The following is a 24,129-nucleotide window of genomic DNA, read 5'->3' as shown; positions in this document are numbered from 1 at the left end:
CGTGTAAGGGAATTATAATTAGGTACCTTGGCAATGTGCATTTTAAGTGTGTTCAGCCTTTTTAGAATTCTTCGGAAAATGTTTGTCGAGATTGCCGACTGTTTATCAGTGAAAAATAGGGTGATTAAGACAAGAAAGGCGATAATCGAAAACAGGCATTTTGTTGTTTTATATATCGAAGTGGTAAATCTTGAAGATGTTAAGAACGGGCTGTTTTATTAAAAATGGATAACAGATAATGGCGTAATTAAAAGATTTTCTTTGAAAAGTGAAAGGTACCATTTCAGTCGAAAGTCCGGTAAATTTTTTTACAAGTGCAGTTTTTTTTTAATAAATCAATGCAAAATCAAACTTGGCATGTCCGTAAAGATTTGAAAACATTTCAAACTTAGGTACGGTTCCAAGACTAATTTTAAAAGTGTATTTGCTAGCTGAAAAACGTACCAAATAAATAACGTAGCTACGTATATTAAAGACCGTTAAGAAAAAATGTTGCAATATTAAACGCACATATGGGGTAATCGTAATCTCCTTCAGTTATTTTGTCTAATCCAACAGTTATTGTTTCAGCACGGTCTCTGTGCGTCTTGAACATGAGCCGGTGTCAAGCATGACGTATAATGTAATTTGACGGAGAATTTTTATGACAGAAAGAGCCTTTAAGTTCTAACGGAGCTTGTTCTCTAAGATGAAAGGAATAACTGATGACTGAAAGGAAGTTTATCATGAGAGGTCCTATTAAAGGCGTGCACATAGAGGAGCAATATAGCTTCTATGATTTGACAAAACTCCCCGCTGGTCCGCGGACCAAAAAAATTTCTAGAAATGTTTGAAAATGAGTTATCCGAGTTCAATCATAGAGAGCAAAAAAGCACGAAATTACTGGACAGTTGGCTCAAAAAAAATTAAATAAACTCTAAAAATACTTCCCGTTTTTTAACATGTTGTGCTGTTAGCCTTATCAAACTTGCTACTTATTTAAACAAAGAAATTTTCAACAGCTATTCTCATTGGTCAATTCAGAAATGACATAGCCAGTCGGAAAGTTTGCGGTGTTTTCGCATTTCATACGTCACGAACCCTTCAACTCGTTTTAGCCTGCAACGTAAAAGTATAGCGCCAAAGGAAAAAATCCTTTCAACTGGTCATTTAAGAATCCATTCAACCAATAAGAACTCTTTTAGCACGTTGTATTTAACAATCTCTCTAACTTGTTCAAAACACGTTTGTATTTAAAATTATTCCAGTAGAGGACATAAAAGCCTCAGCATTGTGATGGGGATTACTAATATAAGTAAGCTGATTTAAATTTTAATCCTCACAACTGTTACACGAAAGGTTAAGTGTTTAGTGACATCATAAAAGGAATCTTGAAATGTAAATCAAAGCCTCGTTAACGACATTTTTGTCTGAATTTGTTTCCTTACTCATTTGCTAAAACTCTTTTCTTTTTAAAGATCCATTTATTAGACTACCGTAAAATTCCGAAAATAAGCCCCTCCATGTATAAGCCCCTCCAAATATAAGCCCCCTAAACTCGTAACGTAAAAAACCCCCCCGATAAATCGCCCCTCCAAATATAAGCCCCCCTGGGGCTAGTACTTGGAAATTGCCCTCAAATACAAAGTAAAGCAAAGCAAAAACGGTAAGTTTCCTTCCAACTACAAGGTTATCCCAATTGATTTTCAAACGCAAATTTCCCTCCGTAGATAAGCCCCTCCGAATATAAGCCCCTCAAAAAGGGTCTTTGAAAATTATCGGGGGCTTATTTTCGGAATTTTACGGTGCTTTATGACTTCATTATTTTAGCTGTGTGTTGCACAGCAATTATGAAAGCAAAATTAGAATCTTAATGCATCTCATAGGGATTCTCTAGGTCCCAGCGGTAACAAAGGAGAAGCAGGCCCCCCTGGTCCCAAGGGACCTCAAGGACCCTCAGGTTCAGCTGGTTCCCCTGGAAACAAGGTTAATACAGGTGCTCGTGGAAAGCAAGGTACCCCAGGCCCCAAGGGACCTCAAGGACCCTCAGGTTCAGCTGGCTCCCCCGGAAACAAGGGTGATACAGGTGCTCGTGGAATTCAAGGTCCCCCAGGTTCCAAGGGGCATCCAGGAGCGTTTGGTCGTAATTGGAAACAATGCGTTTTCAAAAATATCAACGATGGAAAGGACTCTGGATTGATTAAGGTAAAATTAAATTTACAATGGCAGGTTATTGAATAGTCGCATTGCGACCCATATCAAATCAAAAACAACTGAATAGAGATAATGAAATTGAAGAAGCTTGGAACTTTACGGTGACTATTTTCAAGGCGTTTATTTATTCCCATCGGATACACACTTCCCGATATTTCTTCACGGCTTTGAATGAGGAGTAATTCAAGTCTTCTGCGCACATTCAAGTAAAGCCTTGCGAAAAATTATTGTCATATTCTGGTCGCGTGTTTGAACGAAAATTGTCTCCAGTCAATTATCTTCGATTTATAAATCACAAAAAGCCCACAATTTGTTTATTCGATCTGAGGAAGATTATATAGCAGTAAAATTGTGAGTTTAAAAAGCCTAGCGTACATTTTACTGTTTAATTTTGATAATTTTTAAAATAATTTTCGCTCAGGAATGTATTTTCGGGAAGATGTCAGACACCACAGGCGTGCGCGTCTTCTGGAGTGGCAATCTTCGCATCTATAACTGTAAACGGTGCTGCAGGCGATGGTATCTCACTTTTAACGGTGCAGAATGTTCAACACCAGGTGCCATTGATGGATTGGTGTTCATGTATGATGGAACTGGGAGCAGACGTAATGAAGTGCTTCGTCATAGTCACATTGAGGGCGTGTGTGAAAAAATCCACAAGGGTACTGTGCGCGTTGGATTCTGGGTCGGCAATTGTGCTGGTTTAAAATCTGCTGATGCTTACACAGGCTGGAACTCAATGTCCCAGATCTACGTAGAAGAAGTACCTCCCCCGAAAGCTTAGCGACAGCAAGTTTCTGATTTCTTTTCTAAGTTTAAGGCAGAGTGTAAAGCCAGTCAAGCTCAAGAATAATACGATTTAGGAAATAGAGATATAAAATGGGGATTACTAATATAAGTAAGCTGATTTAAATTTTAATCCTCACAACTGTTACACGAAAGGTTAAGTGTTTAGTGACGTCATAAAAGGAATCTTGAAATGTAAATCAAAGCCTCGTTAACGACATTTTTGTCTGAATTTGTTTCCTTACTCATTTGCTAAAACTCTTTTCTTTTTAAAGATCCATTTATTAGACTACCGTAAAATTCCGAAAATAAGCCCCTCCATGTATAAGCCCCTCCAAATATAAGCCCCCTAAACTCGTAACGTAAAAAACCCCCCCGATAAATCGCCCCTCCAAATATAAGCCCCCCTGGGGCTAGTACTTGGAAATTGCCCTCAAATACAAAGTAAAGCAAAGCAAAAACGGTAAGTTTCCTTCCAACTACAAGGTTATCCCAATTGATTTTCAAACGCAAATTTCCCTCCGTAGATAAGCCCCTCCGAATATAAGCCCCTCAAAAAGGGTCTTTGAAAATTATCGGGGGCTTATTTTCGGAATTTTACGGTGCTTTATGACTTCATTATTTTAGCTGTGTGTTGCACAGCAATTATGAAAGCAAAATTAGAATCTTAATGCTTCTCATATACTGTACTTCCTAGAGTCCACCTTGCAGCTTGCAAATTAGACTTTGATCTAGGGAGTCTCTTTAGTCAACAAGTAAAAAAATGAAGGTGAATCAAAATACTATAACTACACTTTGGCGAACATGCACTGGATGTTGCTACGGTCACCATGACAACAGCCCGTTTTGAATTACATAGTCTCTGCTTTTTACATTCCGGTAAGTTATCATCACCACTCACAAGCAACATGGACACTTAACTTGAGAAAATGACTTCGAGATTTCCGTTGTTTCTTTATAAGCCCCCGTAAGTTGAAATCGCACGGCCAGTCCTAGTGCGAGGATCCCCAACCTTGGTTTCTCGAAATTTAAGTTTTGCCTTGTCTAAAGCTCAAGGTTTGGGATTTTAAAGGGAATTGGAAGCATGATTATAGAATCATAATATCCTATAAGATTCACGAGGCCCTGTTGGCGTAAAATTCTGACAAGCGATATGGCCTTGAAACGGCACAAAAAGACAGATGGGTTAACAGTACGCAGGTCATAAACCAGTTCGCAATATGTCCCAAAAGTAACTGCTGATGATCAGTCAAAGTCTTTAGCCAAGTAAAGGGATTTATTCATACCGTCCACTATCTGCTTTAAAGGGATCTACAGCAATCCCGTGAAATCAGCATTGGTGGAAAGCTTTACGTTTATTTGTCGAACAACTTAGTTTATCTTGTGTTTTGGATCCTGTTTTCACAAATTAAGATTGTAAGTCAAGGAACTTGTGAGGGATGAAGAAACTTCTCATTTCATATATATAATTCTTCTTTCAGAGGTCGCATTTCCATTTTTTTGCCGTTCCTTTGGTCAGCTTCGAGGATATGCGATGAACTTGTATGCCGGTTGGCACCAAATTGAAGCAAAGTTTGGGGGATTGAGTCTTGGAAACGAGATTTTTTGTAGTGAAAATTTAAGGTGACTCGACCCAGTTATTTTTGGGAGGTACCATCCTACTTTGAAGCTCTCTGGTATCCCCAACTTCACTTTTATCGTAAGTCTAACACATAGAATGGATAACATATAGATCAATCTACAATACAGCATAAAATTTTTGGCGATCGGAGTAAATGTCACGTGGTTATAGTGCCACGCCCCTTTGAGGTCTGAGTGGAAATTCTGCTGTTACACATAGTGCGCATTAGTGCCTTGCGCTGAACAGAACAGTGTTTCACCAAAATCGCAAAGACCCAATGCGAGAAATTGAACGGTTTCCAAATTTAGGTCATAATTTATGCGAAAATGATAAGCAAACTTTACACGATTATATCTAATACACTATGAGATTTATCCCTTTATTTTGGAGATCTTTATAACAGATGGGTCCTTGCAAGTCAGCAAAAAGATTTAGGGCCTTCTAAATGCGCGCGATTTCGAGCAATGCAAACATATACAAACTATAGTTTTAGCAATTTGTTGACGTTTGTCAGCGTTTAAGAGTCCTTCTCACGAAAAAAGCATTTTCTTAAAAATTCGTATTTTTTTTTCCTTCAAATTTTTTCAGGGCCACAATTAATTAACTAACTACCCGGATTCTGAATTTCATGATCATTGAAAAACTGTGACATTATCTTCTATAAGTCCAAACTTGAGTAAACGTTGAAGATTTTTAGCGTTTTGGCTGAGTTTGTGCTTTGGGAGTTTTCTATTGTTTCTAGTCTGTTCTGAGACAGCATTCTCGTTCAGCACGCGTGCAATGACCACGCTTGGCTGACTTCCGAATGCTCACCGAGATATCCCTATCTGGCCTCCCTGGGCTTCCGAAAAGCAAAATGACGAAGTGGAAATCAAAACGTTAAAAACAAAAACGGAAAAGGACAAAATAAAAACCAAAACCAAAAACTGACCAAAAACCAAAATGGCGAAGTGAAAATCAAAACGTTAAAAACAAAAACGGAAAAGGACAAAATAAAAAACCAAAACCAAAACCGAAAAGCAAAATGACAAAGTGAAAATCAAAACGTTAAAAACAAAAACTGAAAAGTAAAAACAAAAACGGAAACGTAAAAAATAAAAACCGAACAGTGAAAAATAAAAACGAAATCACTATCTGGCCCCCCTGGGCTTCCGTAAACAAGTGTCTTCTAATAAGGAATAAGAATACATGTTACAAACTAGAGAAATCATTTGTTTTGACGTTCATTAAATTGTAATATCTAGAAATCGGCTTGAAATAAAATATGTTCTAAAAATAGTTTAGACGAGTGCGTAGGCCGGCTGCAACGTAGGCTAAAAAATAACGGTACAAGAGATTTGTAAAAATCCGAAAACACGCTTTCTTTTATTTTTTCGCTTGCTGCGAGTGGCTTTGAGGAAGGACGACTCGCGGTCTAAAGAAGAACTAACAACACAGCGCTTCGTGTCTTCTGGACTGGCGCTCTTCGCATCTATAACTGTGACGACTGCTGCAGTCGATGGTATTTCACCTTTAACGGTGCAGAATGTTCATCTCCAGCAGCCATATAGATGGTGGAGTGTACATGAGGTATGGAAGTGGCAGCAGACGAAAGAATTTGCACCGCGTTCGTCATATTGAAGGAGTCTGTGAGAAAATCCACAAAGGCACAGTGCGTGTGGGATTCTGGGTGGGCAAATGTGGGAATTCTGCTGACGCTCACACAGGCTGGCCCGGAGTGTCCCTGATCTACGTGGAGGAAATACTTCCCCCACAGGCTTCAGCAGATTTAAATTTCTTTCTAAGTAAGGATGATTAACAAGCTAACTTTTGACAGAATTTTTAGAGGTCCAAGGAATAAAAATAATGGGTGATATTTTTGAAATTAGAAGCGAACGTAGGTGAGGTTTAAGAATAGCTTTTAAGAATGGGTGGAGCATAAAGATCGTTTGCATACGAAAGAAATGTAAACCAAGCGGGGAATCTGCAAATTAAAATAAAAAACCCTTCAAAAGTAAGTTGCTTATAAGTAAATTTGTAAAAGTTAAACATCATTTGTTTGCCGCCATTCTAAAAACGAATCAAAAGTGAAAGTGTAAAACGTGTATTCGAGAACCGACCTCCTGGTCGAGTGTATTAAGATATTGTCGAAGGGTGGAATGGGGTGCTTTGTTAGTGTTAGCGTTAAACCTCATCTGTAGGAAAATGCTTTATGGATTTGCCGATGTAATTTTCTTCTTTAAAAAAGGAAAATCGTCTTTGAGACTTTCAAAAAGTCTGAATCCAGAATCTCAGTCATGGACGTGTAACAGAAACCGCCAGAGCGCGGCCGGGTTGCTGGTCCAGCAACCTTCATCCGCCTATAAACTCCGATTCTAACAGTCACTAAAAAAATCATATTTTCCTTTTTTTAAAGTGAAATCTCTAAACTGGCTTTTTCGCGCCATGGAGTGTGTAGTTTGTAACAGTCATGAGCGTTGACCTTAAATTTCAAGCTCGAACACTGTCATCGTGTATCACGAGCGTATTCTACAAAGTGGGCACCCTTCCCTCTTTAAACTGACCAACATGCAAAAATCAAAGTCTTCAAATCACTTTACTTGGCTTTTCCGGCATACGAAGGCAAGTTTCCAGAAATTGACCACAAAGCATAGGAGATGGGGTTGGGGAAGGGAAAATGAGATCACACTAGCTACCTTAATCCTAGTCATAATTATTGAAGCGCTGCTGTTTTTTCTTTTTCACCCCACTGCTTTTCCCTGGGAGGGGCAGGTCTCAGTAAGCAAAAAATCGCGGTGGTCACGAGTTAATCTCGAACCCAGATCTCACTCTTGAGGAGATTAGATACAAGGTTGTATTTCCCGTGAAATCAAATTCAGTGTAACAAGAAATACGTGTATTTGTGGAACAGCTTAGTTGAATATCATGGGTGACAAATTACTCCTTAATTTTGGCGTGAAAATAAATTAAGACGTTGCTATGGCAACATACTTTCCGTATTTCTCAGTGCCAAGACGTGGTCAAGTGAATGGAGATGACAGGGCATTAAAAGACGCTTTAGAAAACTTAAATACACGAAAGAGCCCATTAAGAAGGATTCCAACAGGTATTTTGTCAAAAAATTCGAAAAAATGGCGAACTTAGCCAAAAAGTTATGCCATAAACTTTCCAGTGCGTGGAGTTCTCGATAGGATAGCCAAGTAAAAAGCCACCATTTTGAGCGTAATTTATCACACATAATATCAATGGGCAATCCGAATGGTATAGGGAATAATTAGAATGTTCAAAGTCCCTCGTTTTTTCCGTAAAATGGTCGAGATGAAGCCCTTTCGTTACTGGCGGCCATCTTGGATGAGTGTCAAATCTAATTAGGAGGCGCGGGGCGGTTATTCTCACTTCATCCTCCCCCTCCACCATTATCAACCCCTGCGCCCGCCCCCTCGGTACATATTAAATCAAGATGGCCGTCCGTACTGGAAAGCGCTCGATCCCGGCAAGTCTGATCGGAACTTAACGAAAAAAATAGGGGAGTGTAAACAGTCTAGGGAATACTAATTTCACTCGTCACCATTTCATTACACAGTCATAATAATCCTGATTTTAAGTTAAGGAACAAGAGGTAAAAATTTTCTAGTATTTTTTTATTTCAGAGGTCGCATTTCCAAATTTCCCCATTTCTTAAGTTCAGCGTCGAGGGTCTTATCCTATAAACTAGAAAGTACGCGTGCCGGTAGGGACGAAATTGAAACAAAGTTCTGAGTAGCGAGACTTAGAAACAAAATTTTCTGTGGTGAAAATTTGAGACGTCAAATTTTGGTTCCTTACTTAGCAACGTTTCTTAAATACACTTTAAGCAGGCTTAATCGTCTGAAGTAGCGCTTAAATATCATGGCCACAGAACCGCCAACCCGTGGCTCTAGCGGAGAGAAGAAAAGGGCCATAAAAGTGAGGGGATGAACTGTTTTAACTCATGTATTCAAATTTCAAACCAAAATTAACAAAACAAATATAAGTAGCCCTTATGTGACGTGTCAAAGAGTGACTGCGCTTTACGTTGCTCAAGATATCGGACGACTTTATGAACGCAGAATAATAAAGGCTAACAAAATGCTTCAAGTAGTAGAAAAAAAAACCGTAGTGAGGAGATAATTTCGCTTAGTAAAATGAGAAAATGTTTTGTTTTCCTTTTTTGTTAATTATCGTAATTCCCCGAATAATAGCCGTCCCTCGATTAATCGCCTCCCTCGAATAATCGCCCTCTTAGAATGAAATATTTTAAATTATCGCCACCCTCGAACAATCCCCGTACCCTCTCTCCTTCTCTTTAAATTATTCTCTCCCTGTAAAGTTGAAGTGGAGTCTGATCCAGTAAAACTGATCCCTGACGATTCATGCTTTGTCGCTGAGGATATTGACAGATTGAAAATGAATCGAGGAACCAAATTTGAAACACTTGAAAAGCCCATGCATGTTCAGTTTATTTGATGCCATCATTTTTTGATTAATGGATAATAAAACACAATATATTTAGGGCACAACTTCCAGTGAGCATTGTTTGAAATAATACCCCCTCCTCGAATAATCGCCTTCGATCCCCCAAATAATCGCCCCCTTTTTGGGCGAAAAAATAATATTAATCGCCCCGGCTATTATTTGAGGAAGTACGATACATCTCATTGGTCGGGCAAGGGAATATTTAAACTGTTTTAGCGAATACAAATTCATGTTAGAATGAAGCTGATCACCAATAATTCACAAACTTGAACTGACGAGAACCTCATTATATATGCACAGAAAACAGAGATCGCTTTAGTTAAGGTATGAGCAACAAACTCTGACGACTGAATGGATATTTTGAAGGTAACAACTTATATTATTGTTGTTGGTATGTGGATTATATTGTTTACTTTACTTGCTATGTTTCGTTTAACAGCCTTTGACTGATGTGGGTTCTATTTCCTTGAAAGCGGTTATGCATCCAATTACCCAAAGGTAAATAAGTTTATTTATTTTGAAGTGGAAACTTATTTTAATGATCATCAGAAACACTGCCAGTATACATTACATATTTTAAAAAATGATCACAACTGCCGAAATCCGGTAAATTCATTAAACTTCGTCCTCAGATTAGATATGAATCGGGGAGAATTCATGGTGGCAAAAATTGCGTCTTGATTTTTTCACTTCTAAAGTCAACAGCGGGGACGTGTGGTTTGAACTGTAATGGGTGATATGTGATCATTGAAATGAAAACGCAACTGCAGCAGTTTTGCATGATCGATGATATTACCCTTTGTAAAATGATTCAATGTTCTAAAACAGTGGAAAAATTCTCGTTAAGTGGCCACTAAAATGACCGCTCTTACATCAGTACCCTCGCGTGCATGTTTTCATTTGCTTTTTACATTTTATAACATTAAATTAGTACTTTATCGTCATCCTCTCTTGGCGCGGCTTTGCACAAATTAATGTTTCAATCGGTAGGGTTGTATAATCGCGAATTGTACGTTTTAGAGCCTCAGTTATACCGGAAGGCAATTTAAAACAAGTTTTTTGAAGCTCAAACCGGGGGAAAACAAGCCTGTATTAAAAAACTGCCCCACACAAGTTATTAATAGGAACACTGAAAAAGGCTTTCGAAGCAAGGAGAAACGATTTCGATGCTGCAGACATTTTGCGCGCAGCAATCTGTGTTTCACTCATGTTTTAACCGAAGATTTACCACTTGGAGGCTAGCCTCGTAAATGTGATGTATCGTTCACAAATTAAGAGGTTTTTCATTTGTCTTGGCCTTGAAAACACGAGAAAGACCAAAGGACGTGACGCTGTAAAAGAGAATCTGTGATCGTTTTCATAAATATTGTCTATTTTTGATAGCAATATTATATTGGGAAATTTATACAGTAACAGGGAGCTGATAAGCGACCTGCACGGTCAAACGCTCAAAAAAATATCGATAACAGTTCTTGGCTTTTTTTGTGAGTCTAATCACTTCAACTTGAAATTTACCTATTCGATTTTGTGAGATTTTCTTCAAGATTTTTGTTTAAGCTGAGACAAGCAAGACCCGCTCAAGACGAAATCGCCTAAAGTTAGATTTTGGAACTGATAAGTGAGTATACAAAGACTACATTCCACCAGGGAGAGACCTGTCTTGGTGTGTTAACACTATAACTAATAAGGCTGGCAAGTTTTACGATAGTCATACTGCAGGAGGCAGTTCAAAACAGATTTTTAGTTTCAACCCTAAGACAACAAATCTCTGATATTAAACAGCTTTGCAACGAGTTTATAGGGAACGAAAACCGCTTTATGCCACTGCGGAAAACGATTTCGATGCTGTACTCAGTGCACTAATCTGCTATAATTAACTACTAGAAGTTAATCAATCTCTTATGTTTTATTTAAAGATTTACCAGTGGGTGGCTAAACTCGCAAGTACACAGCGCAAATATGTTACCCGTCTCCTCCTCTAATTCGTTAATAAAAAATGCGTGGTTCTATCATTGTAAAATTTGGAAAACGCGCTATAATAGTAGCAAAATAATGGGCGTTTCCAAATATTAACCAACTTGTACATCAAGCGCAAAACAAGGTCTGTATTAGAATCAAGAGAATGTTCTACTTTTAATAGCAACTGTATTAAATAGGAGGTTACAATCTGATTTATGATTCAATATATCGATATGTCTTGGATTTGTTTTGTACATTGTAACTCCGGTGACTTCAACTCGACTGTACCGAGAACATTTGTGAGAAGACGACCCAATAATCAGAAACTAAACAATGAAAGTTAAATTATTTTTCTGATATGTATAGCAATTTACATGATTGAACGTTTATTTCTCATACACAGCTTCTTACCATGTTTTTCCAGCATTTCGCTATCACTCGAGACTGATAACTCAAGCACTCAGAATTACTTGAAGGTTAAACGATTAAAACTGTAAGTACACAGCGAATTCACTTGTACGTTCATTGCGTTAGACAGTAGTTTTGTGCTGTTAGACAGATATCAACAGATTTGTCTCAGAATTACGAAAAACTCATTTCGTTCACATGGTATCTGGCACACGTTTTGACCATAATTGTGAAACTCAAAGTTCAGAGAAGGAACCACTAAAACGAAGTCGATCTCCGTTACATGATCAGAACTGACAGAAACCATATAAGAAATACATTCCATGGGGAAGATTTTGAAAAACTTGTAAAATAATAAAATAGCTCATAATAAATAATCTCAGATATTATTACTATTATCATAATTTCAATGACATATAAAATCTCAGCTTAGTTGGGTCTAGTTGATGCTCTTCGTGAAATTGCAAACCTTTCTTTTCAGTTAAAAAAGGCAGTGATCAAATTGAGTCAGGTGCAAAAGCACGGCAAAAATATAAGACGCCAATATCATCCCGCGACGAATTACTGACTAATCACTTGGCAAACAAGTCACTCTGCTCCTTGGAGTACACGTAGGATGTTCTCTTAACTTGTTATTTCGAGAACTACATCATTTTTGCACAAAGCAGTTGTCAACAAAATGTCCTCAGAATTAGGGATTTTAAGGTAAAAACAATTTAGGTTTGAATATTTCTACTTAATTTAATGACTTCTTTACAAGCTTCATTATTTTATCTCATAGTTCCTTTTCTTCGTCTCTGCTTTCCTGGACACAGAAAACGCGGGTACTTGAAATAGGAATTATCCTAAAGATTAGCAGTCTCTTATTTAATGTTGAGCACCACGACCTTCTCAATTAAACTGGGGAACAAAGTTTAGTGAAGAGTTTGCAAATTAATGAGCATAATCAGTTGCGAAAACTTTGTTTTCCTAAAAAGAAGTAAATAATCTTTCTAACACTACAAGTCTGATTGGGAATTTAGTGCCTCCTTTTAAAATTCAGTTTCAAGTGAGCGATTGAGTTATTCTCGAATTTATGATCGCCATTTTCCTTCAAGAACAGATGAAAAATTGGAATCTGAGTGCCTTAATTGAAAGAGAAAGGAATAAAACACAGCAGGCGAACTACAAATCTTAAAACTGGTTACGAATGTTATTTTCTGGATCGTCTGTTAATACCCATTAAAGATTCGCCGGGGTCTTCTTGGTTCTTCTTAGCTATTTTGTTGCTTAAGAACTGTAAAAGGTGTTGACTTACGCTGCAATTTTTTCTGTAATTTCAGTCCCATCGGTATACGTCGGTTTCATGGAGCAAAAAATTAATTGATAATCAAAGTTCAAAGTATGCTATACAGGACACACAATTTTCACTGTAGATACATAGAAAAATTAAGAACGTAAGAGTAACAAAGGCTATGAATTAAAGGAGGTGTAGTTCATATTTCATGTTGTGTGTTTGTGTGCGGTGTCGAAAGTAGTAACGCTTCTAGTCAGTGAACACCGCCATGTTCAAGTAAATGCAGGCAAAATCAGCGATAAAATCAAGTAAATCGGCTGCAGTAAAATCAAGCTTGATTGATCAAGAGGTGATATTTCCATTCTTTCTTAAAACTTACCATAGGGGACACATTTGAGTTCAAGGGGCACCGGCAGTTTCCCAAATCTTCGGAACAAGAAAATTTAAGGGAAGTCCAACTTCCCTAAATTAGTGATTACACGCGATCTAATAAATTTAGTTTCCACGCAAATTTTGTGTCATTATTGTGTATATTAGATACTGGAGTCAGGACACCAAGGAAGACATGCATCTGGATGTTATCGCTTTCATTCTCAATCTTATGTGTTAGGCAGCATGCGCATATTCGAAATTTATTTATTTTATTGTCTAATTCAATCAGGACCGGCACTAATTACTTAGCATGTGCAAAGAGGATGCATGGCTATCTACTAAGATGTCTAGTACTGCCGGCACAGCCTCAGGCAATGATTTCATAACTTAACTATACGAACATATCAAACTGCTCAATTATATTTGTTTCAGCATTAACATCCAAGTAGAAGAGAACAACAAAAAGCATATCGCTAGGTAGTTGTCAAAAATGACCAGTGATGAAACATCTGTTTCTGAACAGAATTGGCCAAATACCTTATTTTTGGAGAGAAGTTTTTTATATGGTATTTAGTTTCCCCCTATTGCTTTCCTTTACCAATTGTACTTATATATAAATATATATATATATTTTTTGTTGTGCATTGGTATGAAGTATCATTAAACTATAAACCTAAAACCTACCTTTCAAATTTCGCATAACGTTAAACATGCATAGGCTGTTAGAGTCAATATTGAAATTTTCTGGCCCAATAAGATTTTTGGATTTTTTCGTGTTCTATACGTCACGGACCCCTTCAACTTGTCCCATCTTGTGACTTATGGAAAGTAAGCTAAAGTAAACACAATAAATGAACTCCTTTTAATTGGTCAGTTAAGAACGGATTAAACCAATGAGAAATCTCGCCTGAAACTTGTCTAAGACACGTTTTTTTGTTATGTTAACTAGGTTAGAAGAGGACTTAAAAGTTTCTGGTTTGCCAAGGATTTGTCATTCCTCATCAGGTGACTAGCTACAGTCTCACACCTACAAAACCAGGTTGGTATCTACTAGTGTGTTATCATAGCAAAGTAGTCACTGGCTCATTTTTAATTTCTACTTATACTGTCCATCTCTGGGAGTTCTTACACTTTCAACTCTCTTTAACTTTTTGAGGAAAGTGGAAGAGTTATTTTTTAACCCTATATCTTATCCTAAATGCGTACTAAAAATTCGTTTATTTTAGAGTCGCTACACTCAATATATCAATTTTTTGTACTCGATTTGGTGAAAAGGGAATAGTCTTTTTTTTAACGTGGTATAACGTGGTATAGTTCATGAGGTAGGCTTGATAAAGTTAGTGAGTTGAGTGCTGGTGATGGGATGAGCTTTGAGTCTGTTCATGTTTTCGCAGAGTTTACAATCATGATATCCTGTGCGAAGATACCGCTAGCTAATACGTTAGGGCTACTGCTGTTACTGCTGATTACTTTGTGTTCAGCAAAGGACAACAACAGCAGCAAACCACCTGATAAGGTGAGTTTGTTTAATAGAAGATCGAGTAATCGGAAAATTCTTTAATGTTATTTGCTGTATGATAATTAAAAAGTGATACCACTGAACAGGCTCTTTAGGTAAAAAGATCAAAGGAAATGTCTGACTCAAAGATTGTAAAGATGTTTCTTTAAAATGCCACTGTTTGCAATTTTGTCAACTCAAACATTGGGAATTGTTTTTTTAGAATCTTAAACGATATTTAAAGCAAAACAAATTTGGTCTACAGGACAATAATGCTTGTTTCCATTTAACATTCTCTTAGATTACACGTCAACAGACATCATCTTATGGTTCCTGTGGTCATGGTGGGTGTTTCTGTGCAGCAGGAATTCCAGGCATCCCAGGAAGCCCGGGACCCGCGGGACCAGCAGGTGTTGCGGGATCTCCCGGTAATCATGGACCTGAAGGACGCATGGGCCCACGAGGAAAGAGAGGTGATGAAGGAACCCGTGGAAGACAGGGACCTCCAGGCCCCAGCGGTACCACAGGTCCGCCTGGTCCACCTGGCGCAAAGGGACCTCAGGGACCCTCAGGTTCAGCTGGTTCCCCTGGAAACAAGGGTGATACAGGTGCTCGTGGAAGTCAAGGTTCCCCAGGTCCCAAGGGTGCTACAGGATCGTTTGGTCGTAATTGGAAACAATGCGTTTTTAGGAATCTGGACGAAAGCAAGGACTCGGGATTGATAAAGGTAAAGACTCACTTTACAGTTAAAGACAATTGTGAGGTTAGCCTAAAGTAAATAAAAGATTAACTAACTTCAGATTTGAAAATTCGAGTTATGTCAACTTTATCACGAAGAATGATTTTTATTAACTACAACAGGCCTGGAACTAACCCATGGCTGCCTTCAAATAATATCTCTTTATTCATTAGTTAACATTAATTTTTTTAAGTCCGATTGTTTCAATTTTGGTTGCTAAAGTTGCTGATCTTCAAATGATCTTTGATGTTCCTATTTATATTTTCACAGGAATGTATTTTCAAGAAGCTGTCAGACAACACAGCGCTGCGTGTCTTCTGGACTGGCGCTCTTCGCACCTTTAACTGTGACAACTGCTGCAGTCGATGGTATTTCACCTTTAACGGTGCAGAGTGTTCATCTCCAGCAGCCATAGATGGTGGAGTCTTTATGAGGTTTGGAAGTGGCAGCAGACTAAAGAATTTGCACCGCGTTCGTCATATTGAAGGAGTTTGTGAAAAAATCCACAAAGGCACAGTGCGTGTGGGATTCTGGGTCGGCAAATGTAGCAGTTACAAATCTGCTGATGCTCATACAGGCTGGCCCGGAGTGTCCCGTATGTACGTGGAGGAAATACCTCCCCCACAGGCTTAAGCAGATTCAGATTTTTTTCTAAATAAAGATGATTAACAAGCTAACAAGGAATAAAAATAATACATGGTTGACATTTTTGGAATTAGATGCAAACGTAGGTGAGGTTTAACAATAGCTTTTAAAAATAGGTGGAGCGTAAAGATCGTTTGCATACGAAAGAAATGTAAACCAAACAAGGAATCTACAAATTGAAATTAAAACGCTTTAAAGTTATTCATAAGTAAATTTGTAAAAGTTGAACATCATTGTTAGCCGCTATTCTAAAAACGAATGAAAAGTGAAAGTGTTAAACGTATATTCGAGAAACGACCTCCTGGTCGAGTGTATGAAGATATTGTCGAGGGATGGAAGGGGATGCTTTGTTAGTGTTAACGTTAAACCCCGTCTGTAGGAAAATGTTTTTTGGTTTTGCCGATGTAATTTTCTTCTTTAAAAAAGGAAATCGAGTCTCAAACCAGAATCTCAGTCATGGATGTGTAACAGAAAAAACCAGAGCGCAGGTTGCTGGTACAGCAACCTTCGTCCTGCTATGAACTCCGATTTTGACAGTCTTTAAAAAAATCGCGTGTAGAGCGTATTTTGCAAAGTGGGCACTAGTACTCCACTCTCTTTAAATAAACCAACAAAGGGAGACTATGCAGTTTATAAACCAGTTTCCAATACCGTAAAATTCCGCAAATGAGCCCCGGGGCTTATAATTTTCAGAGACCCTTTTGAGGGGCTTATTTTTGGAGGGGTTTATATTCGGAGGGGCTTATGTACGGAGGAAAATTTGCGTCTCAAAATTTATTGGGCTGGCCTTATAGTTGAAGGAAATTTACGGTTTTTGCTTTGTTTTGCTCTGTATTTGAGGGAAAGTTCCAAGTACAAGTCCCCGGGAGCTTATATTCGGAGGGGCGATTAAACGGAGGGGTTTTTTGCGTTACGAGTTTGGGGGCCTTATATTTGGAGGGGCTTATACATGGAGGGTCTTACTTTCGGAATTTTACGGTATGTCACAAGAAAGCCACAACTAACTGCTGATGATCTGTCAGAGTCTTTACATCCCTTTACTTGGCTATTCATACAATCCACTATCTGCTTGAAAAAGATCTAAAAATCCTAGATGGCTTTCCGGAAATTGACCAGAAAGCAGAGGAAATGCGGTGGGGGGGGGGGGGGGGAGGGGGGAGGGGAAAGGGAGATCAAGCTACCTAAAATTGATACAATCCATGTCATAATTATTGAAGCCGCGTTGCTGTTTTGTGCCCCTTCCCCTTCAATGTTGATTTTAAAGAAGTTTTAAATTACCCTTCAACCTCCTACACAGGGCTTTACTCTTAAAAGAGGGAGGGGCGGTCGAAGTAAGGGAAAAGCCTGCGACGAGGTTATCTTGAACCCAGATCTCACTCTGTCTGACGTTAGGGACGAATTTAAGTTCCCTGAAGAAATTCCGTGAAATCAAAATTGTAAAATGCAATACGTGCATTTGTAGGACAACTTAGCTGAAAATCATGGGAAACACGTTATCCCTCAATTTTGGCGTCACATTGTAGCATTTATTGATAATTTCACTACATGTGAAATTACAAAGCTTCTATGGCAACGTCCCATATCATTGATAGTGCTAAGATGGCATCAAAATTTAAATAATTTTATGAATGAAGGTGATCATGACAGGGCATTAACATACGCCCAAGAAAATCTTAACACATGAAAGAGTACATCAAAAAGGAATCCAAAAGGATTCCACTCCAGGATTTTGGTGAACTTGAACCATGCTATAAACTTTTCAGTGCGTGGAGTTCTCTATAGGATAAACAAGTAGAAAAAAAAAACTCGATTTTAAGCGTAATTTGTTACACTTGATATTAATTTGTAATCAAATGTTAATACCCCTGAAATTAGGAAATAATTTCATAGTTTCACTGGTCAACATTCGATTACACATGCTAATAGTGATTTTAAATGAAGGAAAAAGAGATGAAAGCCTTTAGTTTATTTTATTTCAGAGGTCGTATTTCCAAATTTTCCGCAATCCCTAAGCTCCGCGTCGATGATATCATCTAATGAACTAGAAAGCGTAGCGTGCCGGTAGAGACGAAATTGAAGCAAGGTTCGAAGGAGCGAGTCTTGGAAACAAGATTTTCTCTGGTGAAAATTTGAGCAACGTTTCCTAAATATCCCTTAAGCAGGCTCAATCATCTGCAGTATCATGGCAACGGGACCGCCAACCAGCGCGAACGAAGAGAGGAAAGGGGTCATAAATGTGAGGGGTTAAACTGTATTAACTGTATTCAAATTCAACCCAAAACTAACCTAATTATATACGAGTAGCCCTTGTATGACGTGTCAAAGAGTAATTGCGCTAGGTGTTGCTCAAGATAATAGGACGACGATATGAAGGCAGAAGAATATAGGTTAAAAAAAAATGCTTCAAGTGGTAAAAAAAAATTTCGCAGTGACGGATGAGATAATTTCAATTTAGTAAAATGAGTACAAGATCTGTTTAATTTCCTTTTTTGTTAATTACATCTCATTTGGATCATGCGAGATCAAGAAGCAAACAACTAAGGTCATATTAAAAATAGCATCTAAATTGATTGGTAAAACCTGCAAATATTTGAACTGTTTTAGCGAATAACGCTTCATTTCTAAATAAAGCTAATCACCAACAATTTACAAACTTGCACTGACGAGAACCTCATTATATGCACAAAAACAAAACAAAGATCACTATACTTTCGGCATGAGCAACAAACTAAGACGATTAAATGGATATTTTTAAGGTCATAGCTCACAGTGTTGTTATGTTATTTACTTGCTATGTTGCGTTTAACAGCCTTTCTCATTTCTTTGACTTTTAAGGGTTCTACTCAAAGCGGTTTTGCATCCAATTATCCAAAATAATGTAAGTGAGTTTATTTATTTTGCAGTAGCAAAAGCTTTTTTAAGCATCATCTAGATCACTGCCAGTGTTAATTATATATGGACGCGGGTTTAAAACACAAATTAAGGTTCAGTAGAATTGTACTATCGTGAATCTCTTGATCAAATTATGCGTTTTAGAGCCTCAGTTATACTGGAAGGTTATTCAAGACAGGTTTGAATAGTTCATAACCAGAAGACAAAAAAATCTGTGTTATAAAACCTCCCCATACAAGGTATTATTAGGAACAAAAAGGTAGTCTAAGCGACGAGAAACGATTTCGATGCTGCAACCATTTTGTGCGCGGCAACTTGTGTTTCACTTATGTTTTAATTGAAGATTTACCACTTGGAGGCGAGACTCGTTAATATGACCTGTTGTTCACAATTTAAGAGGTTTTTCATATGTTTTGGCCTTGACAGCACGAGGAGGACAAAAGGACGTAAAGTTGTAAAACTTTTTTCCAGCAAGTTTGATCATCAAATGAAATCATAGCGATGCCGCAGTACAATTCCTACACAAAAGAGAATCCGTAATCGTTCCATAAGAAGTATTTATTTTTGATAGCAATTATATTGGGTAACTTAAACAGTATCATGGAGCTTTTTTCGGAAATGACAAACTCCCGAAGAGCAGCATGAATTACGTCCACCTGTGTGACTTACATTTTTTAAACTGCGGAAAATATCATTTTGTCCACCGCAACCGAAATAAATATTTGAGAGACCTGCACTGTCAAACCCTTAAAAGACATCGATAACAATTCTTGGGCTTTTTTGTGAGTCTAGTCACTTTATGCAACTTAAAATTTACCTATTCGATTTTGTGAGATTTTGTTGGTTTAAGCTAAGACAAAGCCAGAACCGCTCAAGAAGAAATCGCCTAAAGTTAGGCGATGGAACTGATAAGTGAGGGTACAAAGAATACAATCTACCAGGGAGAGGCCTGCCTTAATTTGTCTGTTAAAATTATAGCTAATAAGGCTTGCAAGTTATAGAGTCCTACTAAGCCATACTGCTGGAAGCTAGTTCAAAGCAGATTTTTTAGTTTCAACACAAACACAACAAATCTGAAATACATTCCGTGGGGAAGAGGTTGAAAAACTTGTAAAATCAGAATAAAATAGCTCATAATAAAAAATCTCAGACATAGTTCTTATTATTTGAAATATACAATCTCAGCTTAGTTGGGTCTAGTTGATAATCTTTGTGAAATTGCAAACCTTTTTTTCAGTTAAAAAAGGTAGTGATCAAATTAATTCAGGTGCAAAAACACAGTTAAAATAAAAGACGCCATATCATCCCGCGACGAATTACTGACTAATCACTTAACAACCAAGTTGCTCCTTGGAATACACGTAGAATGTTCTCTTAACTTGTTATCTCTAGAACTTAATCAAACAAATCAAAAAAGTGATTTACATCACTTTTGCACAAAACAGTTGTCAACAAAAAGTCCTCAGAATTAGGGATTTTAAGGTAAAAACAATTTAGGTTTGAATATTCCTAGTTAATTTAAGAACTTCTTTTCACGCTTCATTATTTTATCTCATAGTTCCTTTTCTTCGTCTCTGTTTTCCTGGATACAGAAAACGCAGGTACTTGAAATAGGAATTATCCTAAAGATTAGCAGTCCCTCATTTAATGTTGAGCACCACGACCTTCTCAATTAAACTGGGCCGGGAACAAAGTTTTAGTGAAGAGTTTGCAAATTAATGAGCATAATCAGTTACGAAAACTTTGTTTTCCTAAAAAGAAGTAAATAATCGTTCTAACACTACAAGTCTGATTGAGAATTTAGTGCCTCCTTTTAAAATTCAGTTTCAAGTAAGCAACTGAGTTATTCTCGAATTTATGATCGGTGCTGTACCGCCATTTTCCATCAAGAACTGATGAAAAATTGGAATCTGAGTGCCTTAATTGAAAGAGAAAGGAATAAAATACAGCAGGCGAACTACAAATCTGAAAACCAGTTACGAATGTTATTTTCTGGATCGTCTGTTATCAGTTTTCTATTCACATCCACTAAAGATTCGCCGGGGTCTTCTTGGTTCTTCTTCGCTATTTTGTTGCTTAAGAACTGTATAAAAGGTGTTGACTTACGCTGCAATTTTTTCTGTAATTTCAGTCCCATTGGTATACGTCGGTTTCATCGAGCAACTGAAAATTAATTGATAATCAAAGTTCAAAGTACGCCATACAGGACACTTGAACACAATTTTGAGTGTAGATACATAGAAAGATTAAGAACGTAAGAGTAGCAAAGCTTATGAATTAAAAGAGGTGTAGTTCATGTTTCATGTTGTGTGTTTGTGTGCGGTGTCGAAACTAGTAACGCTTCAGTCTATTTAAGTCAGTGAACACCACCATGATGAAGTAAATGCAGGCAGCAGAAACTCAGATTAAATCAACAATAAAATCAAGCAAATCGGCTGCAGTAAAATCAAGCTTGATTGATCAAGAGGTGATATTTCCATTCTTTCTTAAAACTTGTTATAGGGGACACATTTGAGTCAAGGGGCACCGGCAGTTTCCCAAATCTTCGGAACAAGAAAATTTAAGAGAAGTCCAACTTACCTAAATTAGTGATTACAAACGATCTAATAAATTTAGTTTCCACACAAATTTTGTGTTATTATTGTGTATATTAGATACTGGAGTCAGGACACCAAGGAAGACATGCATCTGGATGTTATCGCCTTCATTCTCAATCTTATGTGTTAGGCAGCATGGTCATATTCGAAATTTATTTCTTTTATTGTCTAATTCAATCGGGACCGGCACTACTTACTTAGCAAGTGGAAAGAGGATGCATGGCTATGTACTAAGATGTCTACCACTGCCGGCACAGCCTCAGGCAATGATTTCATAACTTAACCATCCGAACATATCAAACTGCACAATATATTTGTTTCAGCATATTAACATCAACAAAGAACAACAAAAAGCATATCGCTAAGTAGTTGTCAAAAATGGCCAGTGATGAAACTTCCGTTTCTGAACAGAATTGGCCAAATACCTTTCAAATTTCACATAACGTGAAACATGGATGTGTTTTTACAGTCAATATAGAAATTTTCACGCCCAATAAGAATTTTAGATTTTTTCGTGTTCTATACGTCACGGACCCCTTCAACTTGTCCCGTCTTGTAACTTATGGAAAGTAAACACAATAAATGAACTCCTTTTTATTTGGTCAATTAAGAACTGATTAAACCAATGGGAAATCTCGCCTGAAACTTGTCTTAAGACACGTTTTTTCGTTATGTTAACTAGGTTAGAAGAGGACATAAAAGTTTCCGGTTTTTCAAGGATTTGTTATTCCTCATCAGGTGACTCAGTACAGCCTTACAACTACAAACCAGGTTGGTATCTAGTAGTATGTTATCATAGCAAAGTTATCACTGGCTCATTTTTAATTTCTATTTATACTGTCCATTTCTGGGAGTTCTTACACTTTCAACTCTCTTTAACTTTTTGAGGAAAGTGGAAGAGTTATTTTTTAACCCTATATCTTATCCTAAATGCGTACTAAAAATTCGTTTATTTTAGCGTCTCCACACTCAATATTTCAAATTTTTGTATTCGATTTGATAAAAAGGTATAGTTCATGACGTAGGCGTGATAAAGTTAGTGAGTTGAGTGCTGGTGATTGGATGAGCTTTGAGTCTGTTCATGTTTTCGCAGAGTTTACAATCATGGAATCCTGTGCGAAGATACCGCTGGCTAATACGTTAGGGCTACTGCTGTTAATATTAATCACCTTTTGTTCTGCAAATGACAACAGCAGCAAACCACGCGATAAGGTGAGCTTGTTTAATAAAACATCGAGTAATAGGGAAATTCTTTAATGTCATTTGCTGTAAGGTAATTGAAAAGTGATACCACTGAACAGGCTCTATAGGTAAAAAGGTCCAAGGAAATGGCTGACTCAAAGATTGTCAAGATGTTTCTCTAAAATGCCACCGTCGCAATTTTTTAACACAAACATTGGGAATTGTTTTTTTAGAATCCTAAAAGATATTTAAAGTAAAACAAATTTGGCCTACAGGATAATAACGCATGTTTCCATTTAATCTTCTCTTAGATTACACGTCAGCAGACATCATCTTATGGTTCCTGTGGTCACAGTGGGTGTTTCTGTGCACCAGGAATTCCAGGCATCCCAGGAAGCCCTGGACCCGCGGGAACAGTAGGTGTTGCGGGATCACCCGGTAATCATGGACCTGAAGGACCCATGGGCCCACGAGGAAACAAAGGTGATGAAGGAGTCCGTGGAAGACAGGGACCTCCAGGCCCCAGTGGTAACAAAGGTGAAGCAGGTACCCCTGGCCCCAAGGGACCTCAGGGGCTATCAGGTTCAGCTGGTTCCCCTGGAAACAAGGGTGATACAGGTGCTCGTGGAAAGCAAGGTCCCCCTGGCCCCAAGGGACCTCAGGGACCCTCAGGTTCAGCTGGTTTCCCTGGAAACAAGGGTGATACAGGTGCTCGTGGAAGTCAAGGTCCCCCAGGTCCCAAGGGTGCTCCAGGATCGTTTGGTGGTAATTGGAAACAGTGCGTTTTTAAGAAGATGGATGGAAGGGACTCCGGATTGATCAAGGTAAAGACTCAGTTTACAGCTAAAGATACGTGAGGTTAGCCTAAAGTAAATAAGAGATTAACTCACGTCAGATTTGAAAATTCTAGTTTTGTCAGCTTTATCAAGAATGATTTGTATCAACCACAGTAAGTCTGGAACTAGCCCATGGCTACCTTCAAATAATATTTCTTTGTTCATTTTTTAACATTTTAGTCCGACTGTTTTAATTTTAGTTGCTCTTGTTTCTGATTTTCAAATGATGAATGATGTTCCTATTTATATTTTCACAGGAATGTATTTTCAAGAAAATGTCAGACAACACAGCGCTACGTGTCTTCTGGACTGGCAATCTTCGAATCTATAACTGTGACGACTGCTGCAGTCGATGGTATTTCACCTTTAACGGTGCAGAGTGTTCAGCTCCAGCAGCCATTGATGGTGGAGTGTATATGCAGTATGGACGTGGCAGTAGGTCAAAGAATTTACACCGCGTAAGTCACATAGAAGGAGTCTGTGAGAAAATCCACAAGGGCACAGTGCGTGTGGGATTCTGGGTCGGCAAATGTGCCGGTAAGAAATCTGCTGATGCTTACACAGGCTGGCCTGGAGTATCCCGGATCTACGTGGAAGAAATACCTCCCCCACAGGCTTAATAACAGCAGATTCAGATTTCCTTCAAACTTTA

The 24,129-nt window shown here is 38.0% G+C and overlaps 1 protein-coding gene across 1 annotated transcript; it reads left to right on the top strand.

Annotated features, from left to right (window-relative positions):
• The first annotated feature begins 512 nt into the window (after positions 1 to 512).
• Positions 513 to 24,097, top strand: LOC140953202 (uncharacterized). The gene is made up of 12 exons (XM_073402702.1): positions 513 to 517; positions 1,866 to 2,184; positions 2,615 to 2,976; positions 6,143 to 6,384; positions 7,587 to 7,685; positions 14,483 to 14,604; positions 14,888 to 15,313; positions 15,596 to 15,924; positions 22,142 to 22,230; positions 22,553 to 22,671; positions 22,953 to 23,465; positions 23,735 to 24,097. Exons 1-12 carry the CDS (start codon positions 513 to 515, stop codon positions 24,095 to 24,097), a joined length of 2,988 nt encoding a protein of 995 aa, XP_073258803.1.
• The last annotated feature ends 32 nt before the right edge of the window (positions 24,098 to 24,129 follow it).

The sequence above is a fragment of the Porites lutea genome, chromosome 11 (genome assembly GCF_958299795.1).
Source record: "Porites lutea chromosome 11, jaPorLute2.1, whole genome shotgun sequence".
NCBI classification, from domain to species: Eukaryota; Metazoa; Cnidaria; class Anthozoa; order Scleractinia; family Poritidae; genus Porites; species Porites lutea.
The sequence above is the reverse complement of the archived record's forward strand: the minus strand, read 5'-3'. Positions and strand labels throughout refer to the sequence as shown.